This window comes from Pongo abelii, chromosome 12 (assembly GCF_028885655.2).
Source record: "Pongo abelii isolate AG06213 chromosome 12, NHGRI_mPonAbe1-v2.0_pri, whole genome shotgun sequence".
Taxonomy (NCBI): domain Eukaryota; kingdom Metazoa; phylum Chordata; class Mammalia; order Primates; family Hominidae; genus Pongo; species Pongo abelii.
Genome location: NC_071997.2, coordinates 121,541,951 through 121,556,916, shown reverse-complemented (window position 1 = coordinate 121,556,916; position 14,966 = coordinate 121,541,951). Strand labels below are relative to the sequence as shown.

The following is a 14,966-nucleotide window of genomic DNA, read 5'->3' as shown; positions in this document are numbered from 1 at the left end:
ATGAGAAGAACAATATTTCCATTTCCCTTTCAATGCTTTTCACATCCAAAACCTTGGGTCTGTTGTTAGTCCAGAGTAAATTAGTAATTTCCCATTATTAACCATGAAGAATACTTTTCTACTATTCCACTCTCCAAATGCTTCAGCAAAACTGTAAACTGTGTAGGATGCATCATTCACAGAAGTGACCATGCCATTCCCACCTCTGTGCCTTTGGTGCTGTCTCACCTTCCCTAGCCTCTCCTCAGTCCTCTCCCCTCATGCCCCACCCTGGAAGGCATTCTCCTCTCAGGCCAGTTTCCTTCTACATTCAATGTGAATATCGTGCTTGCTGGTTCTGTGGTAAATACAAAGGGAACTGAGTATGGGTTCTTTCTACACAGAGTTTGCAGTCAAGAATTGTTGATGCAAGCTAGGAATAGTGGCGTATGCCTGTAGTCCTAGCTAACTGCGAGGCTGAGGCAAGAGAATCACTTGGGTCCAGAAGTCTGAGTTTAGCCTGGGCAACATAGTGAGACACCGTCTCTAAAAAGAAACAAAAAATGTTTAAGGAATTGTTGATTGAATAGATACTCAGTGTATTTTTAATGGTTGAATGGTTGAGTGAATGTATAAACGGAAAAACACAAATAATTTTAATTCAACAAACATAAGTGCCTGAAGAGATTCACAGATAACATACTGTGAGAACTCAAAGAATCCTGATGCAAGACATGTCTTCCAGCAGGGGGATCAGGGAAAAGAGGTGACACGTGGCCTGGGTCCTTAAAACTTAGCAGAGTTGGCTGGGCACGGTGGCTCATGCCTATAATCCCAGCACTTTGGGAGGCCGAGGCAGCCAGATCACCTGAGGTCAGGAGTTCGAGACCAGCCTGGCCAACATGGCAAAACCCTGTCTCTACTGAAAATACAGAAATTGGCCAGGTGCAGTGGCTCACGCCTGTAATCCCAGCACTTTGGGAGGCTGAGGCAGGCGGATCACCTGAAGTCAGGAGTTCAAGACCAGCCTGACCAACATGGAGAAACCCCGTCTCTACTAAAAATACAAAATGAGCCAGGCATGGCAGCGCATGCCTGTAATCCTGGTTACTCGGGAAGGCTGAGGCAGGAGAATAGCTTGAACCTGGGAGGTGGAGATTGTGGTGAGCCGAGATCACGCCATTGTACTCCAGCCTGGGCAACAAGAGCGAAACTCCGTCTCAAAACAAAAAAAAAAAAAAAAAAAAAAAAAAAAAAAAAAAAAGAAAAGAAAAAGAAAATACAAAAATTAGCTGGGTATGGTGGAGTGTGCCTATAATCTCAGCTACTCGGGAGGCTGAGGCAGGAGAATCGCTTGAGCCCAGGAGGCAGTGGTTGCAGTGAGCTGAGATTGTGCCACTGCACTCCAGCCTGGGCAACAGAGTGAGACTCCATCTCAAAAAAAGAAAAGAAAAAAGAAATTAACAGAGTTGGCAGACACCACTGCCTCCAGGAGCCCCATACTACCAGCCATGGTCAACCCCACTGTGTTCTTCGACATCACTGTCAGTGGCAAGCCCTTGGGCCATGTCTCCTTCAGGATATTTGCAGACAAGCTTTCAAAGACAGCAGAAAACTTTCGTGCTCTGAGCACTGGAGAGAAAGGACTTGATTATAAGGGTTCCTGCTTTCACAGAATTATTCCAGGGTTTATGTGTCAAGGTGGTGACTTCACGTACAATAATGGCACTGGTGGCAAGTCCCTCTATGGGGAGAAATTTGATGATGAGAACTTCATCCTGAAGCATATAGGTCCTGGCATCTTGTCCATGGCAAAAGCTGGAACCAACACGAATGGCTCCCGGTTTTTCATCTGCACTGCCAAGACTGAGTGGTTGATTGGCAAGCATGTGGTCTTTGGCAAGGGGAAAGAGGCCATGAATATTGTGGAGGCCATGGAGCGCTTTGGGTCCAGGAATGGCAAGACCAGCAAGAAAATCACCATTGCTGATTGTGGACAGCTCTGGTAAGTTCAACCTGTGTTTTATCTTAACCACCAGACCATTCTTTCTGTAGGTCAGGAGAGTAGCCCTGTATTAGTCCATTTTTGCGGGGCTGATAAAGAAGACATACCTGAAACTGGGAACAAAAAGTGGTTTAACTGTCCCCACATGGCTGGGGACACCTCACAATCATGGCAGGAGGCAAAAGGCGCTTCTTACATGGTGGTGGCAAGAGAAAAATGAAGAAGAAGCAAAAGTGGAAACACCTGATAAAACCATCAGATCTCATGAGACTTATTCACTATCACGAGAATAGCACTAAAAAGACCAGCCCCCATGATTCAATTACCTCCCCCTAGGCCCCTCCCACAACACGTGGGAATTCTGGGAGACACAATTGAAGATGAGATTTGAATGGGGACACAGACAAACCATGTTGTCCCCTCCACCCCATTTGCTCGCAGTATCCTACAACCTTTGTGTTCTCACTGCAGTTCCCTTTGGGTTCCATGTCTTCTTTATTCCCTTCCATGCCTAGCTGGATTGCAGAGTTAAGTTTATGATTATGAAATAAAAACTAAATAACAACAGCAACAAAAATTCAGCAGAGTTTGGAAACAGAAAGAGAGAACATTCCTCCAGGCAGAACAAGGCCAGGTGTGGGAAAGTAGGAAGTAAATAAAAAGGAAAAATGAGTGATGACTAGGGAAAAGGGCATACAGGTGGTCAGAAAGAAGATGGGGGGTAGTCAGTGGAAAGCAGATGAGGGAAAGCCCAGGGCCTGTACTAACTTGCAATGTGATGTCAAAGAAACTACCACAGTGCTGTCCTCCAGGACTCACTGTAGTTGCAAATGTTAACATGGAATACCATCCACGGGCTTTCTGGCCACACCACCCTCTGATATGGTCGCCCTATGTAGGCAGGCAAGTGGGAGGGAACCTTGCAGCAGTCATGGACAAGATCGTGTGGAACTTGCGACACAGCAGAGAGGAAGAAAGCCAGTTTGGGGGATATTTTACTAATCCACAGGCCACCATTTGTAATTAGGTGGTATATGATCATGATTAATTAAAAACTTACAAAGCATACAAAGAAGAAAACTGTAGTTAAAGTAATTGATCATTAGAATACTGGGATACACTTAGTTTCCATAAAAGCCTGCCTTATTGCAAAATGAGGACCCACTTTAAATTTCCCGGCCTTTAGAGTGGCATTGTGGTGGCCACGGTTGCCTTTGTCATATTTCATTTGCCTTGAACAAAGTTGGAGCCTCCAAGAAGTGAACACGGAAGAGGCCAGTCCACCAAATTCAGAGCTGCAAGGCTGGGAGGGTGGGCTGGTCAAGGTCCTATCTCCGAACAGGCAGCGAGCAGCGGGGATGAGGGCACTTGCAGTGGAGTCAGAGAAACATGGTTCCAGGCCTGTCTGTCCCTTTTTACCTGTGTGGCCTCAGGCAAATTAACTCACCTCTCTGAGCTTCAATTTCTCTTTTAGGATTCTGGTGAGGAATAAGTAAGAGAAGGCTCAGACAGCGTTCAGCCTACGGAAAGTTACCCAGAAAGGCTGGCTCCTTCTCACCTGGCAGAAGCTGATAGGATTCCAGCCGTTGTTTCTTTCATTCATTCATTTTCTCATTTGTTTGTTCAACAAAGATATTTATATCTTGGTAATACAGTGAAGAACAACAGAGAAATAATCCCTGTTGTCCATTATCAGACTAACGATCTAATGGAGGGGACAGATATTAAACAGCCACTTACTGGCTGTGTGACCTTGAGCAAGTCACAAACTGCTGAACTCTTCCCTACTGGTAAAAGCTACACCACAGAGTTGATTTCTGCATTAAAATAAGAAAATGTATGTGAAGGGGCCTCGCAAATATAGGACTGCGGGCACACTTCCGAAGTCTTCTGTAACCTGCGACAACCCCCAGCTTGGGTTTGGGCATGGAAGAGGAGAGAAAGGGACACATCAGGATGACCTCCAGGTCTCACTAAGCTCCATCGGTGAAGTAACAAGATTAATTATTGTATCTAAATGCTGTAAATTTATTTTAAGGTAGATAAAGATGGATGAGTTTAAAAACAAAAACCCAGAAGCAAGTGGTAGGTTAGTTTGCATTGATTCTTTTGCCCTTTTCCAGAAGGGAGGGAGGGAGGAAAGGAGGGAGGAAGGCATAAAGGGATGGAGGAAGGGAGGGAGGGAGAGAAGGGAGAGACAGGAAGGGAAGGGAAGCGAAGGGAAGCGGGGAAGGAGGGAGGGAGGGAGGAAGGAAGGGAGGAAGGAAATGTGCAACTACTACTACTCAGAAGCTGAATGCCAGTGACTACTGTCTTCAGGTCTTTGGATTCTTATTGACATTCGCACGGATAGTGTTTAAACAGGGGGCGGGCTGTTATACACACAGTCATTGTTTGCTGTGGCCCAGCAGGATCTACAAGGGAAGGCCGTTCAAACCTCAATATTGATCACCCGGTGCAGAGGAGGTGGCGGCCTCGTGTTTGAAGGAAAGTGGTAAACTTTGCTTTCATCAGCTCCGCCACAACCCTCAAAGAAATAGCCCTGAGACTCTGCAGGCCAGATGAGAGCTGAGAGCTCGGAAGAACTCAGTAGAGCAGAGATACTGTGGAAGTGAGACACCAGCCCCAGAGCTTCATGCTATTGGAAGTGGTGGGAATTTCCAGAGCATCAGAGGCATCAGCCCTCACATAGAATCCCCACTCTCACTCCAAGACAAGAAAGTGACTTAGTGATGAGTGCAGGAGCACTCTCTTCTGGTGCCTCCAAGAATGAAAGCTGGCTGTCTTGGCTTCCTCTGTGGCCACATCCTTGGTATAAGGCAGAGTGGTATTTAGTGGACCTATTTACTAATCAACAAAATGGGGTGAATGCCTACCATGCATCAAGGACCAAGACTGGCACCAAGGGGAATGCCAAGATAAGAAAGGCAAGGTCTAGGCTGGGTGTGGTGGCTCACGCCTGTAATCCATGCACTTTGGGAGGCCAAGGTGGGCAGATCACTTGAAGTCAGGAGTTCGAGACCAGCTTGACCAACATGGTGAAACATCATCTCCACTAAAAACACAAAAATTAGCCAGGCGTGGTGGCAGGCACCTGTAATCCCAACTACTCAGGAGGCTGAGGCAGGAGAATCGCTTGAACCCCGGGGGCAGAAGTTTCAGTGAGCCAAGATCGTGCCACCGCATTCCAGCCTGAGTGACAGAGTAAAACTCTGTCTCAAAAAAACAAACAAACAAACAAAAAACAACAACAAAAAACAATAAAAAGGTAAGGTCTGAGCTTCGTGATCTGGGGAGGGAAATGAGACATACTCACAGAGGCCGGCCAGGAGTGAGTGCGGGCTCAGTGTATTTATAGCCTGAACAAAAGATTGAATGAATGAACAGAAGGACATAAGCACGAGCAAGCCACGTGGTACAAAAGAAAGAACACAGGCTTGTGGCGTCCCAGCTCCCCCACTTCCAGCTGTGTATGAGTCTGGAGAGTTCCACTAGCTTCTAGAGCCACTGTCCATCCTGCTCTGCGCCCCAGGAGCTGACCTCTATGGACTGCCTACTCTGGGCTCTCTGTGGTCTATCTTCTGGTTGAGCTCTGCCCAAAGGGAGAGCTGGAAAGAGATTGGGGGTGAGGACAGGGTTTCTTCCCCTCTGCCCCAGCTCGACCTCTGGCAGCAGCTCTGCACCTCAATCCCTGCAGCTCTGCGGGCTGCATTCCATTGCTCACTGGGCCTCAGGGAGGTTATGTCCTCTCCCTGACCTTCTGACCTCAGCTTCTCACTGTCGCTCGGGTCTCAGTGCCTCAACATTTCTTGTCTCCCTTTAATTCTGTCTACACCTCTGGAAAGAGCTCCTTTATGGAAACCATCTGAGTTAGTTCTATTTCCTGAAGAGACCCAACTCATTCAGTAAATTAGAGGCAACCACAGAACTTGTCATAGTCAGATTCCTCAACTATGAAATGGAAATAATAGCAATACTTAGTATCTGGCACAGTTCAGTGCCTGGACATCGGCCCTCATACATGTTGGCTGCTTAAATGAGTGAATACCTGAATGAATTAATGGCTAAGAGGATTAATGATGATGTTAACATACAAGGTGTGAGAATATGGGTTTTTATAATTCTTACAAGTGGCAAATGAATGTAATAGTATTAACTATCTTGATATTGTAAACTGGGCATGAGTCTGGAATCAGATAAGCTGGTCCCATTTGTTTATTGTGTGATTTTGGGCAAATTATTTTCCCATTCTGTACCTCTTGTTTTCTCCCCTATAAAACAAAAGGGCTAAAGGTAATAACGTGTAAAAACCCATCCGTCTTGGCCATCCTATCAAGTACTGAGCATTCAAGAGAACTGTACAATAATTTGCGTTGGAGAAGCCAAAGAAGGCCTCAGGAAAGAAGCAGGAACTTGAAGAATAGAATAATAACTAGAATAGCAGAAGGCTCTCCCAGGTAAGCAAGACTGGAGAAGGGGAAAGGTGGGAGAGGCCTGCCAATGCTGGTGACCATGAAGGACATCTGGCTAGATCAGAAGTTGGCTAGGGGGACGTAAGAGGGAAAGGCTGGGGACATAGGCTAGGGACACATACGAAGGACCTTGACCACCAGGCCAAGAAACTCAAAGGACCCGCAAAAGGAAGGGTTCTGACTTCCTCAAGGCCCCAAAGCTAGCACAGAACTAGGCTTGAGGTTTCCTCTGCTCAGCCCCGAGTTGATCAGGATCTCCCTCTTCAACTCCTGGGGCAGCTGCCTTCTCCCTTTCGTGATTCCTTTCTTTGAAGGTCACTTGTCAAATGAGGGATGAGGGAAAATTTATTGAGTGAGGAAACCATTTGGTAAGGGATATTTTTGGCATGACAAGTCCTTGGCAAAGGACTTGTTCCTGTCATTATTCTCCTTGTGTTTTAAAATCTGTTAGTTTGCCGTAAAGTCAAAGGCAAGATCATCAAAAGAAAGTGATTTGCTTTTTTTTAATTACTGAAAAAAAGTGAATCTAGAAAAAATGTAGGTCTTGAGCAAGAATATTAATTGGAGGGTCCTGGACATGAAGTCAAAAGTATTTGAAAAAAAATGATTAAAATTAACAATGAGAAAAATAATGCAAAACTACTGTAAGACAAGTGGAGTTATTTGAAAAATGTGTCCAGCTGTGTGAATTTAGGCATCTCCCTTCCCTTCTTGGGCCTCAGTTTCCCCATACGTCAAATAAAGGAGTTAGACCCAAGGATGAGGTCTAGAAGCCTGTCCTGCCCCGACAGGGCCCGTGGCTCCCATTTCGCCACTCTTTTTCCTCTGTTGAGAACAGCATTCCTGGGAGGGCAGTTGCATCACTTTGGTGTCGGCTCCTCTGATCTCTGTCCCCTGTGTGGCCTCTCGGAGCACAGGGGCTGGAGAACTGAGGCAGCTGCCCAGCTCTGGCACTTTGTCCGGCTGTGGCCAGAGATGAAAGGACTCAGAGCCAGCCTGCAATAAAGCTGGGCCTCTGGGTAGAGGTCACCCAGACATGCCAGCCTCACTGCCACTGCTGGGGACAGGCCTCATCAAACCTGTCCCAGATGCTCACCAGGGGAGCCCCTCAACACTTGTCCAGCCTCCAGTCCACACCTTCAGGCCCCCACAGTGGTCATTCCAAGAGGCTAATCTGTGGTTTGTGTTATTCTCCAGCTCAAAAGTGTTGGCAATGCTCCCGTGTTGAGCTACAGCAGTGTGTCCCTAAGAGACACCCATTCTGAGAGACACTCAGCTGCAGGAACACAGGTGTGGTCACTGAAGTTTGGAGAAGCAGCTTCTCTGTCTCTGTTTCCCTGGCCTCCTTGCAACGCACCAAGTCCTGCAGGAAAGAAACCTGTTTAGCCTCATCAAACCGAGCGTATTTCCAAAATATAATCAACCAGAGGAGTTTTTATTTTTTTGGTTTAGTAACTCCAAGAAATGTCTCACACAAATACAGTTCCCAGTAATATGCCTTGGGAAACATGGCTGTCTGGGTGATATACTTTGTTTTTGTTGTCTTTGTTGTGTTTTGTTGTTGTTGTTTTTGTTTGGGTTTTTTTTGAGACAGAGTCTTGCTCTGTTGCCCAGGCTGGAGTGCAGTGGCGCAATCTCGGCTCACTGCAACCTCTGCCTCCCAGGTTCAGTGATTCTCCTGCCTCAGCCTCCCAAGTAGCTGGAATTACAGGCATGTACCACCACGCCGGCTAATTTCTATATTTTCAGTAGAGATAGGTTTCACCATATTGGCCAGGCTGGTCTTGAACTGCTGACGTCAAGTGATCTGCCTGCCTCAGCCTCCCAAAGTGCTGGGATTACAGGAGTGAGCCATTGCACCCCGCCAAACCTTCTAGTGTTTAGGTAAGACTAGATCAGTCTAGTCCCTGGTAACTCTTGGCCTGTTTCTCATTACCCCCCTGTGCGCCCTAAATTCCAGCTCCATTGAATGATTAGTTGGTAGCTGATGATTTGTGTGAGTGAGAATGTTGCAAAAATATAAACCTGGAGAAAGAAAAAGAAAAAAAAAAAAAGAAAACGTAAACGGGGCCTTAAGCAAGCGTATTACCTGAAGGATCCTAGGCTTCCAGTCAAAAGAGCCGGAAAAGTCAAAGTATACTAATTATTTGCTCACTTTTTTTTGGTCAATAAGCTAGGCATTTCCCTCCGTTCAGGCCTTTCCTCTTGGTGTTTCCTCAGTCTAGAAATTTCCCTCCTTTCTTTCTTTCTTTTTTGAGATGGAGTTTCACTCTGTCATCAGGCTGGAGTGCAATGGCACAATCTTGGCTCACTGCAACCTCTGCCTCCTGGGTTCAAGCAATTCTCCTGCCTCAGCCTCCCAAGTAGCTGGGATTATAGGTGCCCGCCACCACGCCCAGCTAATTTTTGTATTTTTAGTAGAGACGGGGTTTTGCCATGTTGTCCGGGATGGTCTCCATCTCCTGACCTTGTAATCCACCTGCCTCGGCCTCCCAAAGTGCTGGAACTACAGGTGTGAGCCACCACGCCCGTCCTCCCTCCTTTCTTTACTTATGAAAACGTACTCATCTTTCAAAGGTTTACTTAAACGCCACCTCTGCTGTGAGCCCATCCCAGATTCCATGTAAGAGCCTATTACTCATTACTCTGTGCTCCTATTGCACTTCCCTTGGAGTTTTATTAGAGTATTTTCAGTCTCCTTTCCCTGATGTGCATAAAATAGCTATGAATCATTGGCCTCCTCTGTACCACTATTAGGTTGTAGGCAAACGGCATACTGACTAAAAAATAAATAAAGACAGTTCCTGTTCTCTGTGCTTCCAGGTCCCCTCCCCTCACTGAGAGCTTCTTGGATCCTGTCCTGGGAACTTTCTCCTCATGCACTGCTTTATCCTGAGTCTGTCTCCACCGCTCTGTGGAAACCTGCACATTAACTTGCTTCCTATGAAGAAAATCTGTTGAAATCAAAAAGAAAATGGTTCTGAGCCCTAAAAGGAAGGACAATGAGGTATTAATTAGCAACAGTTCCCAAATCAGGGATTTAATTATTTCGCATTCAGACAGTCAGAAAGGAAATTGAGAGTAAGGAAATAGGCAAAAATTGTCCTATGTGAATAGGCAGAGAGGCAGAGCAGATGTCATAAAGCCTGTGTGCTGCGTTTTAGCCTTTTGTTCAAGTCTTTCTCTTCTAGACCCAATCCTAACAAACCAATGATGTATTAGGAAAAAGCAGACAAAACGCATGGGGTAGTGATGCTGGGACACTACCAGAAATAATAGGGTGTGAGAGGAGTGGGCGCCATATAATTAATGCAGAAGAAAAACAGATTGGAGCCCTCTAGCGGGGGGGCAAATAGTCCTCTAGGCCTCTGAGCTTCCACCCTCTCCACCTCCATGAACAGCACTACATGGTGTCCAGCATTGACAGTCACAGAGATGCCCAAATTATCAATAACATGTTAAACTACCTGCTAGATCCTCTCAGAAGGCAGCCACGCATAGGCTGGGTGCAGTCGCTCATGCCTGTAATCCCAGTACTTTGGGAGGCTGTGGCAGGTGGATCACTTGAGCCTGGGACTTTGAGACCAGCCTTGACAACATGGTGAAACTCTCTCTCTACAAAAAATACAAAAATTAGCTCGGCGTGGTAGTACATGCTTATGGTCTCAGCTACTCAAGAGGCTGAAGTGGGAGGATCACCTGAGCCTGGGAGGCAGAGGTTGTAGTGAGCCGTGATCACACCACTGCACTTCAGCCTGGAGCCTGGGTGACAGAGCCAGACCCTGTCTCAAGAAAAAAAAAAAGGCGGGGGGTGGGGGGGCAGCCAAGTGTATATAAGCTATTTGAAAAAAAAAGTTTTAAAAATTATGTGTTTGTTCAAAACGTTAAGATTTTCCCCAAGATATTCTCACAGTTTGTGCCCCTTCTTCTCAGGTCTTTGTTCATTTTTTGTGTGTTTTTGTGATGGAGTCTCACTCTGTCACCCAGGCTGGAGTGCAGTGGCGTGATCTGGGCTCACTGCAAGCTCCGCCTCCCGGGTTCACACCATTCTCCTGCGTCAGCCTCCCAAGTAGCTGGGACCACAGGCACCCGCCACCACGCCTGGCTATTTTTTTTTGTATTTTTTTAGTAGAGACGGGGTTTCACCGTGTTAGCCAGGCTGGTCTCGATCTCTTGACCTCATGATCCACCCACCTCAGCCTCCCAAAGTGCTGGGATTACAGGCGTGAGCCACCATGCCCGGCCTAAGCATATTTTTCTTTATACCACTTATCACCTAATATAACATATAACTGAGTGGTTATGATCCATGTCTAGCGTCCCCCAAAAATGTAAACTCCATGAGAGTAGACGTTGGCCTGTCTGTTTAGTTTCCTGCTGTGTTATGGGGAAACTGTGCGTCTGGCACCTATAGGCGTTCATTATTATTATGATGATGATTTATTTATTTATTTTTGAGATGAGGTCTCGCTCTGTCGCCCATGCTGGAGTGCAGTGGCACAATCTCTGCTCACTGCAAGCTCTGCCTCCCGGGTTCACACCATTCTCCTGCCTCAGCCTCCCGAGTAGCTGGGACTACAGGCGCCCGCCACCAACCCCTGCTAATTTTTTGTATTTTTAGTAGAGACGGGGTTTCACCGTGTTAGCCAGGATGGTCTTGATCTCCTGACCTTGTGATCCGCCCTTCTCGGCCTCCCAAAGTGCTGGGATTACAGGCGTGAGTTACCGCGCCCGGCTATTGCTATTATTATTATTTTTTTTGAGACAAAGTCTCACTCTGTCACCCAGGCTGGAGTGCAGTGGCGCATCCTTGGCTCCCTGCAACTCCACCTCCCGGGTTCAAGTGATTCTTGTGCCTCAGCCTCCCGAGTAGCTAGGATTACAGGCGCTCGCCACCCTGCCTGGCTGATTTTTGTATTTTTAGTAGAGTCGGGGTTTCACCATGTTGGGCAGGCTGGTCTCAAACTCCTGACCTCAGGTGATCCACCCGCCTTGGCCTCCCAGAGTGCTGGGATTACAGGTGTGAGCCACTGCACCCAGCCAGGCGTTCATTGTTGAATGAAAGCATGAGTGAATAAATTTAGTTATTTGGAAGACATATTTACATTGTTAAAAGTTATTCTATGGAGATACTGGCTAAGGGCACAACAATTATATGAGAATTTTTAAACACAGGGCATATTAATTCATTGGCAAGTATTTATCAAGGTCACACTCTATGCAGATGCTGTGCATTGGAGATTTGCTTATTTTGTTTCCACCCACACTTTTGAGTTCCTAAAGCCTTTACCAAGTATTCCACATGCAGAGTCACTGACACACTACACATCCATGCACACACGCACGTGCACACACACAGACACACACACAGACCTGACACTCTGGTTCCTTCTTGTAGCCATGCTTCGATCTTATCAGCTCTCTTATGTAAAAGTTTGACAAGTCTGGTCTATGTCGACTTCAGAAAATTCTTAGAAATAGGAGATGATTATATTGATTAGAAATGATAGTGTTTTCCCAGGAGTGAGCCTAGAATCATTATTTAACCACTGTTTATTGTAATGTTGGAGGCAGACATTGGATCTTGAGGAGTACACTGGGCATAGAGCCAAAAACTTGAGTCCTAGCCCTGGATCCATCATTTAAGAACTGAATGGTTCTGGCAAGTGACTTAACCACAAATAGCTAGTTCAGAGGTCTTTTTTTTACAGGACTTTGTAAGTTATAAAGTGCTACACAATTTTAAGGAACCATCATTATTTTGTTGAAAAGTAAAATAATGTATGACACAGCACTAGAAATAGGAATGAGATCTTGGTGATTCATGACTTTTGAAATGCATGGGTATCAGTCTTGCTATCTCAGACAACTTCTGATGGAATTTGCTGTGCAACCTTCACATTTACGACCTCAGTTTCATCATGTGCAAAACAAGGTTTCTACCTAGTTCCAGCATGCTGGGATGATTTCTCCGACTGATTACAACTGACAGGATCAGTAAGTCTGTAGCAGGAATTGGGATGGATTCCAACTGGCCCTGAAGCCTGGCGTGATGGTTCTCTAAGCGTGAAACTAAACTTTCTTCGTTCATGCCCTCATTCATTCATTCAAGAAATATTTATTGAATATCAGTTGGTGGCAGAGGCTGTACTAGATGTTGGGAATAACAAACGGAAGAAGACAAAGTCCCAGTACTGTCAGTGATCAAAGTTGAGTCAGAGAGCAGATTTTTTTTTTTTTTTTTGAGGCGGAGTTTCACTCTGTTGCCCAGGCTGGAGTGCAGTGGCGCAATCTCGGCTCACTGCAAGCTCCGCCTCCCGGGTTCATGCCATTCTCCTGCCTCAGCCTCCCAAGTAGCTAGGACTGCAGGCGCCCGCCACCACACCCGGCTAATTTTTTTGTATTTTTAATATAGACGGGGTTTCACCGTGTTAGCCAGGATGGTCTCGATCTCCTGACCTCGTGATCCGCCCACCTCGGCCCCCCAAAGTGCTGGGATTACAGGCGTGAGCCACCGCGGGTATACACACTAGGAGCCATGAGGAGAGAGGAGCAAGGTTCAGGGGCCCACAGAGGCAGGCTTGCTCACTCTGTCTGGGAGAGACAGACGGGGCTTTGCACAGAGAAAACATTTCAGTGGGACATCAGAGGAGAGGTGGGAATTAGCCAGGCAGGGGTGGGAAACAGGCATGGAATAATGTAGGGAAAGAATGTGGGCACACCCTGGGGTATTTCACTTTGGCAGGTGCATTGGCTGTGTGCTAGGCACTGTAGATGAAAATGCATGAATATTCAAGGCACAGAAAGCAGAAAGGATGGAGCTGATGAGGACTGGATTGTAAAGTGCTTGTATGCCATAGTTAAAACCCTTTCATGGGGACGTGTAATGGTTAAGGACACAGACTTACAGCATTGTTGAATGCAAACGACTACAGAGCATGTTCCCTTTGTGTAAAACTATGTACCTTCACCATTCAGTTGTTCAACAGATTAACAAACACTAACTATACAAAACACTGGGGATACAGAAGCAAGTAGGACAGAATCCCTATCTCTGGGTGAAACATACCAATAAAGTGTAACAAATGTTATGATTACAGGAACACCAAGCAGGAAGACAAATCTGGAGGATTTGGGCCAGGAGGGAATGGGCCAGGGAAGACCTCCCAGGGGAGGTGACATGTTAAGCTGAATCTTTTTTTTTCGGTGGTGGTGGGGTTGCGGGGGCGCGGACAAAGCCTTGCTCTGTCACTCAGGCTGGAGTGCAGTGGCATGATCTTGGCTCACTGCAACCTCCGCCTCCTGGGTTCAAGCGATTCTCCTGCCTCAGCTCCCCAGGTAGCTGGGAGTACAGGTGTGCACCACCTCACCAGGCTTATTTTTTGTATTTTTAGTAGAGACAGGATTTCACCATGTTGGCCAGGCTGGTCTCAAACTCCTAATCTCAGGTGATCTGCCTGCCTCAGCCTCCCAAAGTGCTGGGATTACAGGCATTAGCCACCACGCCCGGCCATTAAGCTAAATCTTTAAGGGTAACTACGAACTGTCCGGGTGACTGGAGTAGGAAGTGTTCTAAGCAGAAATATGGATGAAGGCTTGGAGATCTGAGGAGGGAACTGAGACTTCATCGTGGCTGCCATGTAGTGTTTGGGGTGGGGGTCTATGGTAAAGAGTTTGGGTTTCACCCCAAGGGAAGCTGTTGCTGGATTTTGAGCAGGTGAGCAGTATGATAAGCTTTGTATTTTGGATATGCATATCTATATCCACATAATGCACATGTCTCACCTCATCAGCTTGGTGTGCAAAATAAAGACACCCTTCCTTAATACTCAAGTCATAATGCCCAGGAGCCCCCACTCATTCAAACTGGAGGGAGGATTATATCTCTGAGATTCCCTTCTCCAGATATTTCTGAAGATTCATCTATGAATCAGACCCCTCAGGCTTACCTTGGCTGCCACCTCCCAAAGAACATGAACTTGGCTGTGTCCTTGTAGGCTGACCCCTCCTTCGATGACCAGCTTCTGCTGGCTGTGTCCAGGGTGGCCTCCCTGAAGTCACCGAAGCAGGGGCCTGGTATCTTCTCAGAGCAGCGGCCAACCAGGCAGCTGGAGGAAACCCCTGGTCTCTTCTGCAGCCAAGTGAGTGTCTTCAGGATCCTCCTTGCTGCCTCTGTATTGGCTGTTGCAGGCCTATTTCACCTCAGTGTCTCCCCAAGAGAAAAGGGGAGACCCTCCCCCAATGTCACATTCAGAAGAGGCCTCCTAGTAACTGGGCTGTAACTGTGACAACTCTGGTGGATCTATGCACATAAGCAGATAGCCATTCATCAGAAGGCATGACCAAAGCATCGTGTAGCCATGTCAGGAGAGGCTGTAAGGTCAGCTGCAGGCCCTGTCCGGAAGCAGTGTTCCCCTCTGACCTCAGGAGGGGACACAGCCATCCTCCTGTCCAAAAGTCAGTCCCAATTTCTTTCATGGCTGTCCAGGGGGAGAGCTGTTCAGGAGGAT

General features: G+C 46.8%; 1 protein-coding gene across 1 annotated transcript; it reads left to right on the top strand.

Moving 5' to 3' along the window:
* The first annotated feature begins 1,306 nt into the window (after nt 1-1,306).
* LOC112132001 (peptidyl-prolyl cis-trans isomerase A) lies at nt 1,307-3,480 on the top strand. Its single transcript, XM_024242126.3, has 2 exons — nt 1,307-1,984; nt 3,459-3,480. The coding sequence occupies exons 1-2, from the start codon at nt 1,491-1,493 to the stop codon at nt 3,478-3,480; spliced, it is 516 nt and encodes a 171-aa protein (XP_024097894.2). The 5' UTR covers nt 1,307-1,490.
* Nucleotides 3,481-14,966: the final 11,486 nt, after the last annotated feature.

Bases quoted from the DNA above. Each gene is read 5' to 3' on its own strand.
- LOC112132001 (XM_024242126.3), top strand. From the start codon at position 1,491: ATGGTCAACCCCACTGTGTTCTTCGACATCACTGTCAGTGGCAAGCCC. The intron at 1,985-3,458 runs GTAAGTTCAACC...TTTCTCTTTTAG, and splicing joins GCTGATTGTGGACAGCTCTG to GATTCTGGTGAGGAATAAGT.